The sequence below is a fragment of the Protopterus annectens genome, chromosome 12.part0, assembly GCF_019279795.1.
Source record: "Protopterus annectens isolate FY-2018-M chromosome 12.part0, PAN1.0, whole genome shotgun sequence".
Lineage (NCBI taxonomy): Eukaryota > Metazoa > Chordata > Ceratodontiformes > Protopteridae > Protopterus > Protopterus annectens.
Genome location: NC_056746.1, coordinates 830,094,918 through 830,106,956, shown reverse-complemented (window position 1 = coordinate 830,106,956; position 12,039 = coordinate 830,094,918). Strand labels below are relative to the sequence as shown.

The 12,039-nt window shown below is 37.6% G+C and overlaps 1 protein-coding gene across 1 annotated transcript in view; it reads right to left on the bottom strand.

The window, feature by feature from the left end:
- The window catches only part of CDH26 (cadherin 26), a 2,018,873-nt gene that overhangs the window by 504,064 nt on the left and 1,502,770 nt on the right, over positions 1 to 12,039 (bottom strand). The window contains exon 11 of the mRNA XM_044089870.1: positions 887 to 1,117. Coding sequence (XP_043945805.1) covers positions 887 to 1,117 — 231 coding nt within the window. The remainder of the gene's footprint in view (positions 1 to 886; positions 1,118 to 12,039) is intronic.

Below are 12,039 nucleotides of genomic sequence, written 5' to 3'. Positions count from 1 at the left end.
CCCTGCTTTCCAGATCATAAGTATGAGTAGCAATGTAACCTCATGGCACCCAACATTTCAGACTATGACACAGGCTGCAACATAATACCATGGCACCCTGCTTTTCAGCTGCTAGGCACAAGTAACTAAGGCATAGTCTGGCACATTGCCACCCAAATACCAGGAATTACCAAAAGTGAACCACCCTTTTACACTTTTTCTAAAGCTCTAGGCACAGACACTGACATACCGCCTTAGTAACTCCCATTCCACCCCCTGAGTATGACCCAAAGAATCTAAATATTCCCTACAGATACCTATCTCACTCTTCACTTGGGAAATATTTTTAAACATTTAGAATGTTCATAGCACTTCAAATACAACAACCATTTTGCTTAGTTTGCATTCTATATACTAAATTGCATTGCATCTGTATCTTTTTGGAAACAAGCAATCAGTCAGATGTGGGGTGAGTTTTGTGGGAGTACTGTGTATGTTTAAAAGACAAAGAGAGTGTGTGTGTTTGTGTGTGTGTGTGTGTGTGTGTGTGTGTGTGTGTGTGTGTGTGTGTGTGTGTGTGTGTGTCTGTTTCCATATGTCACTGCATCTGTGAGACAGAGAAAGAGAGGTCAGAAGAAATGTGTGAACTTTCTTTTGTAATCACTATAATGGTTTCAGTAACAAGTCATTTTCTTTTTCTGGATTCACATAAAGCTCATTCGTTTTCTTTTTACGTGAAATGTACATATGCTTCAGCTACATTTTTCTAGAACACAGAATCAGAAACGCAGAGTGCTACTTTCAGAACATGAATGAATAAAGTACTAGCCTTTTTAATAGTTTTATCTGGAGGAAATGTTGAAGCATTTTGCACTTTTTCTAATTTCCTGTTTCTTCTTTTACTCACCTAATATTAATGTTAAAGAAGTAAAAATTGCAGCTATTGCTCCCCCACCTAGGGATGATGATGGTGGTTTTGCTCTGTCACAGGTCAGTCCATCACTACACGCACAAACACGAACATGCAAAGTTTGTTTAGCACTGAGCCCTTGGCGGTCTTCAATACTTAAATGCAGAGTATAGTTACCCAGTGGAACAGAATCTGTCTTTGAAAGCTCAGCAAAAACATCTGCTGGACCTGTAAAGCAAAGAACCAATGTCATAATAATATTCTCATCATAGCCCTCAACAAGTAAGAGAGAAACCTCAAAAGAATCAGGAACAAATCCAGAAATGATCAAAAACACTCAGGGACACTTTTAGCATATTAGCGCAATTAACCTGAGACATTGACAGAATAAGGGAATATAAATTAATATACATTATTAATATACATTTTCTGAAACAAAAGAAAGCTATAACTGATCATTGTCATTATTTATTAAGTGTGAATCACCACATTTTCTCCAAAAGTCACCAGTTTTAGAAGGGACTAAGAGGGACAGAGTTAAAATCTGAGTCAAAATCAGGGAGGTTTTTGAAAATCAGGTGCAGCTGAGAGGTATGATACTCATATGTACCAAAATATACTGATGACAGATGATATAGTCAGTAGAGCTTTGAATAAAAATATTACAAATCAGTCCAGTCAGTTCAATATATACTGGTTAGGCAAACTGGGAATCACTGCAAACTAGCCACATCCTCAAGAAATAAAAATGTCTGTCTTCATGATGAAACAAAACTCACTATTAAATATTTCTAGATTCTCACTGTTTAATTCATCTAGCAATTGTATTCTGCTTGCATATCTCAATGAAAAAATGCATAGCCTAACAAGCAGCATAGCCACTGAAAACATACTTATCAACTTGTTAGCATAGGAAATCTGAACAAAACAAAAAATAATGAGGGTCAAAGGCCAAAAAATAGGGACAAATTTTAAATATTGCTTTAATAAACTTAGATAGTTGCTAGACTAAATGATTTTGTGTTACCATGCATTTTCCAAAGAATATGACGTCTTAAAGTAAAGGATATGTCAGCATTTAGTGAAGTCATTCCTCACTGATTCACCAGAAAACCACAACTTTTATGAAGAAAAGACTAAAAATATGAGATAAAATTCTGTAAATTCTCTGAAAATCTGGAATTACATGTGTGATGAAATTGAAAACACTGTCATCTGTGTTAGCATGTCTGGCAGGAGATTTGTGTATATTCTCGGTTTAACTTGTATTGTATGTTAGCATGTCTAATTGTGAAAAAGTAAATCAGTTTTTTTTAAATGCCAAGTACTTCTCTGTTTACACAGAATGTTCAAAGAATCTGTCAGTGTTTTGAAGCATTTCTAATTACACATGTTTTAGAAGGACATTCTAAAGTATTGTGGAGAATCAGCTGAACAGTGAGTGAGGTCATTAGCATGTTCCTGGTTGCTAAGTGATTATTTAAGCAGCTGATTTACAGAAAAAGATCTTTTTTAAACATCTGTTATTTTTTTAAAATGAGACAGCTGAGCTGGCAGTCAGAAGTGCTGAAAAGTTTGTGAAGTACAATCAGTTATAGTGCTGCGCAGTCAGTGAACACCCGTGAAAGAGAACTCACCAAAAACTGTAAGGCTGACTTGACCTTGATGTTGTGTGTTAGATTGGATCAAGGACAGTATTCCTTAGTTAGATTAGGAAAGCTTAGTTATTATGATAGAATTTTTGTAGAATAATGGACTCCTGTCCTGCAGTTTAATTTTACATTTCCAGTGATTGAGTTCTGGTGTTTATTGAAAGTTATTCTTTTACATTCTTGTAATCATTTTACTTATTATTAAATGTTTTCATTACTTTACATTGTGGTTGGAAATCAGTGATTTTCTCTTTAGAGATTATACAGTGCTTCTACCTGTTTGGTACACCCCAGGTCACCTCGAAGGCCTGGCCACTTATGGTCATAGCTATCATTAATTTTGGTATTTAATTTTCATAATTGGACACCCCTGTAGAAGGGCATGAAGACACTCTGATTGGTGGCGGCATTACTGTATTATTTTGGGGAAGGGACCCAGCTGTAAATCTGTATCAGACTTTCTTAGAAGTGTCTGGATGTGTGAGATTAAATTTACATTGAGTGTGACTGTATCAGAGGTCTTAAACTGGGACACATTCCTCTGAAGTGTATAAGAAACTACATTTGTGGTGGACATAGGTATAAAGTCCAGTCCCAGGAAAATAAAGTGTGTTCCTATTGTCCTCTTAGGGTAAAATTGTGAAATATTACTTCTTTATAAGTGACAGTATCATACTGGAGTCAATGGTGAGGTTTGAAGTTCCTTAGTTACTAACACAGAATAGTAAGAGATGTCATTTAATTGTTAGCAGCCCGGTGGGATATAGCCAAACACCACATTATTGGTGCCAGCGGTGTGGGATTTTTAATTGGATTCCAGTAGCCTGTGGGAAGTTGTCATTAGGGTGTGTAAGAGTAATTTCATCTTATTCGATAACAACTACTACCTGCAAAAGCAGAGTTTAGCACAGGGTTCTGCTTTCGGTGGTCTGTATGCAAATATTGTTATGCTTGAATGGGAGAAACATTACCTTAGAACATCACAGGTTTTCACCTTTTGTCATACTTATGTATGTTATTTGGATGATATTTTTATTTTATGCAAGGGGTCAAGAGAGCAAGTGACCCCAATCCTGGAGTACATCAGCACAACATCATTCCTTAAATTCACCTATAGTACTAAAGTAAATGACATGGCTTATTTAGATATTCTCCTGATTCAGAATTTGGAACATCAGAGATTTGTAGCTGAGATCTTCCATAAGGAAACTTACAGTAGCTTCCTTCACTATGTTAGCTGCCATCCTTTTTCACAGAAGCGTGCGGTTATTAAAGGACAATTTGTCCATGCCGCATGTATGGTTACTTTATGGGAAGCCTTTGTTGTCGAATGTTTAAAACTTAAGGAGATGTTTTCTAGGAGAGGGTACCCCTTTAGGTTGATTAACATTATAAATCAGGTTATGAACAAAAGATGTGATGGGCATTTTTCACCCATTTTGGGAGAACAAATGACCACCGAAGTTTCTCCTGAATCCCCCTTATTGGTTGAGACCATAGATTATTGTTGTAGCAATTCACTTAATTTCACCCCTAGGACCTCAGGGCATACTGAGGGTAAACATTCTACAGGTTCACAGTCTAACGCTCTCTCTTCTTATTACCAATGTAGTTTCTCTACAACGTTTTCATCTGATACTCCACTGGCTAAGGAGATTTTGTTTAAAAACTGGAACCCATTAAGGGGTGAAAAACAATTTATTAATACCTTGGGTGAAAAAACAGTCTGCTTTTTTAGAAAGGGCTCTAACTTGAAGAACTTATTTGAACACTCTGACATCCCACTGGTGAGTGGTTATATGTATAAATGTGGAGCTTGTAAATTTTACCCTTATATTTTGGAAGTGAGTGAATATGTTATTAACAACTTCAGAGTTAAGGGAGATGTTGTCTTACTGAACGAGTTATTTATTGTGCAATCTGCTCTATTTGCTCCTGTTTCTACGTTGGGAAGACAGAACGCAAGCTTAAAAATAGGATCTGTGAGCACATTAGAAGTATAAGGGATGAGTGTGATGTTAATGCATTAGCTAAACATACTTTTACTGTTATAGAAAACTGGCTATCCAAACGTCGCCTACTACTAAATCCCCAAAAAAACAAAATGCTCATATTTCCACCAACCCAAAGGTCCATACCCTTCTCCTTTACCATACAAGCTAATGATGGGACAGTCATCTCCCCTGACCCCAATACCAAACTGCTAGGTGTCACTATAGACAATTACTTAAAATTTGACTTCCATGTAAGCCAGACAATCAAAACCATAAACAAAAAACTTGGTTTACTCTACAGAGTTAAAACCTTCCTCACCCCCCATAGCTAAAATAGCCATTGCATGCTCACAGCTACTCTCAACCCTCCTATATGCCTCCCCCCTCTAGAAAACATAAGTAAATCTGAACTTAATAAACTTACAGCCTGCTATAATCACATTGCCAGGTTTGCTACGGGCTCTCCTTTCAGAACCCACCACTGCATTAACCTCAAACAACTTGGATGGTTGGAATTTCCCAATCTTGTCAAGTATAACCTGCTAATATTGGCTAATAAAATCCTAAAGAACCCAAATAATACTCCTTCCCTTAGTCACTACATCTTCCCCCATAATAATACAAGACTGCTCCGCTCATCCAATAAGCTACAAATACAAACAACTAAAATTAACAATGCTGCTGGCACGGCCCTATTTGCAAATTCTGTAAGTAGATCCTGGAACAAACTTCCAGATGCCATAACCATGCTCTCCTCCCCAGACCAATTTAAAGCCTCAATCAAACAACACCTGCAACGAAAATGGATATGCCACTGTGACAAACCTGACTAAATCTAAATAATGTATGTAATTTACTTATCTAATTTATTTTTTGTAATCTATTACTACCCTCAAAAAATTGGAAATTTGTAACACTGACTGTCTGAATGTATTCCTTTCTTAACTACATTTATTCCTAAAATTTAATATTATATATAATCAATGTTTTTTTTTTTTCTCAACTGCTATCGTTCTTGTATTGTGTTGGAGCTTATCTCCCCGGGCCTCCGCTGAAAATGGACTTTGTTTCCAGTCGGACCTACCTGGTCAACAAATGTAAAATAAAATAAATAAATAATAAATAAATAAATAAAATAAAATTAAGGGGAATAATGGACATTGTCTCAAATTTATAATTTTGGAGGTTCAGAAACTATGGAGAGGGGAGCTGCATGGCCTTACTCATTATAAAAGGCTGAATCAGTCTGTCAATTATGGCTTTATGCCTTACATTGGCCAGGCCTAAATGACAGTACATCTATTAGTAGCTTGTTGAAATTAAAAGAACTAAAGAGATAGTTAGTTTTTTACTTTATTTTGTAAATTTATTGTATATAAGTTTAACATACTTCTAAGCATTGTATGAATTCTTATGTACTATCTTATATGCATTTTATATGTATATATATATATATATATATATATATATATATATATATATATACACACATATGTATATATACATATACATATATATATATATATATATATATATATATATATATATATATATATATATATATATATATATACACATATATAGATATAGATATAGATATATATACATATATATCTATATATACACACATATATATATATATATATATATATATATATATACATACATATATATATATTTTTTTTAAATACATTTTGTATATTTATATACAGTATTATATGGATTTTCAGTTCAACATTATTATTTCAGCATAGGGTTCTTATAGGTTTTTCATTTAAAAAAAATTATATTGTATTCACACATGCTAGAGTGTTTTGTGGCATGTTTGGTGCTATGATATGTTGGGGTGTAGATTAATGTCCTTTTGTCATGTTTTCTTATGGACTTCTGTTATTTCTGCTTGCAGTATCTTTCATTTTTAGAATTCTTACAAGAAGTTGATTTTAGAATGTAATGTCTTTTTAAATGAGAAAGAGGAAGTGATGTCACTGTTTCCTGGTCTACTTAATGTTTCTTTTCATGTTTTAACTTTGTATCTGATGAAGTTCCTGTTTATGCACTTTAGGGATGAAAGCGCTTATACCTGTGCATATTGAAGTGAATTTTTGGATCTTACAGCTGTTTCCTGTCTTTTGTGACTTCGTACACTTGTGTACACCAGAGGACTGGTGTATGCCAGTCTGACCAAGGAAGCAATTATTTCAGCTTTGGTTATAGCCACAGCTCAGAGCAGCCATTCAGAGGATATTCAGTTTGGTGCTGGTGATGTGTTGCTTGTCAAGATGGGACAGTCCACATTTTCAATGGAGGACCCGAGACTCCATCTAGAGTTAAGGAGACTGGAACTGGAGGCTGAGGAGAAGTGGCATCAATATGAACTGGAGGCCAAACGTCTACAGACTGAGGAGAAATTGTGCCTGGAAACACAACTTCAGGAAGCTGAGGAAATGGAGAAGCTGCACCAATATGAACTGGAGGTTGAGGAGAAAGAGCAGTAATATGAAATGGAGTACAAACATCTTGAACTGGAATCAGTAGAGATACTGAGGCATTTAGACAGAGTGAGGAGAATGAGAGACAGCACCAGCATGAAGTGGAGCTTCTTACCCTTTGAGATAGTCATGGAGCTAATGGGAAAGAGAATAACCAGCTGTACAGGTCAGTAAACGTTTTCCTCAGTACAGGGATGGGGATGACGTTGATAGCTTTATTTGTATTTTTGAAAGGGTATGTAGACAATATGATGTTGAGCCTGAGCTCTGGGTTCAGCTCCTGATTCCCTTACTCTATGGTAAAGCTGTTCAGGCTGTAGCAAAATTAAATGATGTAGATTGTTTGAATTATGATAAAACGAAATCTTGCTTGCTCAACTGTTTTCAACTAACACCTGAAGCTTATAAAAAACTGTTTTGTGAACATACATGCAAGGCAGATGAAAATGTACATGATTATATTGCTGACTCAAGTACTTACTTTCACAGATGGGTAAATGGGTGTCAGGTCACCACTTTTGAGGGACTGGCAGACCTTTTGGTGAGGGAACAAGCCCTCAGTACTTTGCCTGATGACATGACAGTCTGGTTTGCAGACCGTGAGTGTAACTCTGCAGAGGAGTTGGGGAGAAAAGGGGATCTCTATTTGGCAAGCACCACTGCATAGGAAAAGGGAATCCACAGGACAGTCTAAACTACTCAAACAGAGTGCATCAGTAACAGGGGAAACTACTAATCCATGTGTATGGTTAGGGAATAGATGTTTCAAGTGTAACTAGGGGGGACACATACCTGTCAAATATCCATTTAGTCAAGGTGAGAAACAAAAAGTGAGGGACCATGGAGTCAAAAGTTGAGGAAGCCAGCAAGCAATGATGACAAAATTAGGTTATAAAGAGTATTTTTTTATGTGTATTAGTCATTACAAAACTTGTGCATATGTCATGTCTTATTCTTATTATACTTAGTTTGCCTCTGTACTCTGATGATGAGCTGATACACAAAATTTCATTTAGGTGGCACTTGTGTTTCCTAAATGACAAAAAAGTTTTCTTTGAATCTTTGAATGTTTGAATTGGCAGTAGTAAGCTGTTTAGGAACAACTGCCAGGCCAAATTATCACCAAAATGTATATCCTATCTTAGTAGATAGTAAACAGGTAACTGCTAAGAGGGACACAGCTTCTGATATAACCATTCTGAGGCCTGCAGTGGTTAGAGAAGAGCAGTACTTGCTTGGACAGTCCACTCCAGTCAGACCACTGGGAGGGACCACGTTCCAAACACCTTTGGCTGGGGTTCATCTCTACTGGGAGGGTGGAACAGGAGGCAAGCAAGTAAGTGTGTTTGAGTATATTCCTGCAGATGCCCTGATGGGAATGACTTTGATGATGCATTATCTTGTGTACATGCAGTGACATGCAGTCAGTCTTGGAGAAAGGCATGTAGGTCCAGTAGTCTGTAGGAGACCCAGAAAGATCTCATACCTAAAGCTGGGATTGGTGTGGTGGCTGTTTCAGAGAAGGTGCTATCTGGTAGCAGTAAGTCTGAATGTGAGCCACAGCTGCCAGTGAGTATTGATGTTCCCTTGGACATGGTGAATATAAGGACAGAGCTAGGTGGTGGTACCTTGAGTGACAGAGAAGTGCAGCTGTCAGAAGTTATTAGGCTTCTTGTGGAATGGAAGCTTGTGTTTGAGAATATTCCTGCAGATGTCCTGATAGGGAATGACTGTGATGATGCAGTGCCTTGTGTATATACAGTAACATATGGTAAGGCTGGGAAACAGTCACGTAGATCCAGTAGTCTGGGAGAGAACCAGACAGATCTCATACCTGATGCTGGGACTAGTGTGGTGGTTGCTTCAGAGATGGAGCTTTCCTGTAGCAGCACATCTGAGCATGAGCCACAACTGCTGGGAGGTACTGATGTTCCCTTGGACATGGTGACTGCAAGGATGGCGGGGAGTGATGATACCCAGACTAGCAGTGAGGTACAGCTATTGGAAGATACTAGGCTTCCTGCAGAAGGGAAGCTTGGGAGAGTCACATTTGTACAGTTGAGATAGGCTCAACTTACACACCCTACAGTACAAAGATTAAGGGAGAGGGCTAAGAAAGTACCTGAGGCTCAAGGTATAGGGGAGTTTGTATACAGGAACAAGGGTTTGTTGTATAAAGAGTGGACTCCTAATGGAGGGCTGGAAGGTGACGTAGTATGGCAGATGGTAGAGCCTAGCAACTACCATCAGCCACTTCTCGATATAGTCCCTGATATTCCTTGGGAAGGGGATATAAAGGCATAGAAGGAAGGTTTGTTACATAAAGAGTGGACTTCTAAAGGAGTGCTGGAAAGTGACGTACTACAGCAGTTGGTAGATCCTAGACCCTACCATCTGCAACTTCTAGTTATAGTCCCTAATATTCCTTGGGAATTGGATATTAAGGCAGAGAAAGAAGGTTTGTTGTATAGAAAGTGGACTCCTAAAGAAGGGCTGGAAGGTGAGGTAGTGCAGCAGTTGGTAGATCCTAGACCCTACCATCTGCCACTTCTAGCTGAAGTTCCTAATATTCCTTGTGTGGGTGTTACTGATGTAGAAAAGGTGGCAAATGCTTTGCTGGAAATTTTCAGTAGAGTAGGTTTTCCATGAGAAATACTGACTGACCAAGGCACCAACTTCATGTCAGACCTGCTGACTTGTCTGTGGAAATGTTGTGGGATAAAACATCTAAAGACCACCCCCTACCATCCCAAGACTAATGGTCTTGTGGATGGTCAAACTCTACATTGAAGACTATGCTATGGGCATTTGCAGACCAACATATGTGGGAGGTCTTGGATAGATTAAGTAAGGCAGGATTATCCATTAAACCCAGTAAGTGTCAAGTGGGTATGGCAGAGGTCGCTTAGGATACAGAGTGGGAAGTGGTAAAATTATGCTGGAACCTGTCAAGGTGGAAGTTATCAAAGCTTAGCCAGTTCCTGCTACTAAGAAACAAGTGAAAGCATTTCTAAGGACAGTGGGGTACTATAGGAAATTTGTGCCCAATTACATTACCATAGCTGCACCCCTTATGGACCTAACTAGGAAGAATAAACTGAAGGTAGTGTGGGCCACAGATTGTGAACAGGCATTGCATAACCTAAAAGAGATTTTGGGAGGACCCCCTGTGTTAGCCAGCCCAGATTACAATAAATAATTTATTGTACAGGTAGATTCTTCAAATTATGGGGTGAGGGCTGTGTTCAGCCAAGTTTCCACAGAATGAGAACAGCACTCACTGGTTTATCTGAACAGTAGATTCCAACATAGAGAAGAGTGTTATGCAGCTGTGGAAAAAGTGTATTTGGCCATAGTGTGGGCATTGAAAAAGCTGTAGTCCTATCTGTATAGGAGAAAATTCACTGTACTCACAGATCATAACCCTCTAACATGGCTTAATAGGGTCAGTAACAAAATGCCAAGTTACTGAGGTGGGTTTAGGATTGCAAGCATATGCTGTCATCATACAACATTGCAGTGGGGCTAATAATGCCAATGCGGACGGATTGCACAGGAGAGGAGTAGGTTGATACTTCCACACAGATCCATGGCTATGCTTGAGTCATAAAAGGGGAGAAATGTGAAGAAACTGAAAACACTATAATCTGTGTTAACATGTCTGGCAGGAAATTTGTGTATAGTGTCAGTTTAACTTGTATTGTATGAAAGCATCTCTAACTGGGAAAATGTAAATAAGTTTTTTAAATGCAGAGTATTTCCCTGTTAACACAGAATGTTCAAAGACTCTGTCAGTGTGTTGATACATTTCTAATTGCGCAGGTTTGAGAGGGACATTCTGAAGTATTGTGGAGAATCAGCTGAACAGTGAGTGATGTCATTAGAATGTTCCTTGTTGCTAAGTGATTACTTAAACAGATGATTGACAGAAAAATAACTTTTTTCAAATAGCTGACTGTTGTCTTTTAAAATAAGACAGTTGCGCTGGCAGTTAGAAGTGCTGAGCAGTTTATGAAGTACAGCCAGCTACAGTGCTATGCAGTTAGTGGACACCCATGGAAGAGAACTCACAAAAAACTGTAAGGCTGTCTTACTGTTATATGTTAGATTAGATCAGGGACAGTATTCTTTAGTTAGATTAGGAAAGCTTAGTTATTAAGGTAGAGTTTTTCTAGAATAATGGAAGCCTATTCTGCAGTTTAATTTTACATTTCTAGTGATTATGTTCTGGTGTTTATTAAAAGCTCTTAATTTACCTTCTTGTAATCATTTTACTTATTATTAAAGGTTTTTCATTACTTTACACTGTCCTTGAAATCAGTGTTTTTTTTTCTTTAGAGATTAGAGAGTGCTGCTACTCGCCAGGTCATCTCGAAGGCCTGGTCACTTATGATATAGGTTCATAGGTTCAAAGGTTCATGATCATAGCTATATGATCATATTATGATCATAGCTATAATTTATTTTGATATTTAATTTTTATAATTGGACACCCCTTTAGAATGGCATGAAGACACTCTGATTGGTGGCAGCACTACCGTATTATTTTGGGGAAGGGACCAAGCTAGAAATCTGTGCCAGGCTTTCCCAGAAGTGTTTGGATATGTGAGATTTAAATTTACTTTGAGTGTGAGTGTATCAAATGTCTTAAACTGGTGCACATTCCTCTGAAGTGTATAATAAAAAAATACATTTGGGGTGTACAGAGGTATAAAGTCCAGTCCCAGGAAAATAGAGTGTGCTCCTATTGTGCTGCAAGGGGAAAATCGTGAAATATTTCTTCTGGTTAATTAATAGTCTCATATTGGAGTCAATAGTTAGGACTGAATCTTCTTAGTTATGGACCCAGTATATTAAGGGATGTCATTTAATTGCTTGACAGTCTGATGGGATATAGCCGGACATCACAACATGTACTACTAATACAGTTAGATGCCATCTTTGGAAAACATTAGGATTAAAGTTTCTGGTTTTTTTTTTTTATGTCAAATTATAAAAAGCAACTTTGGGTC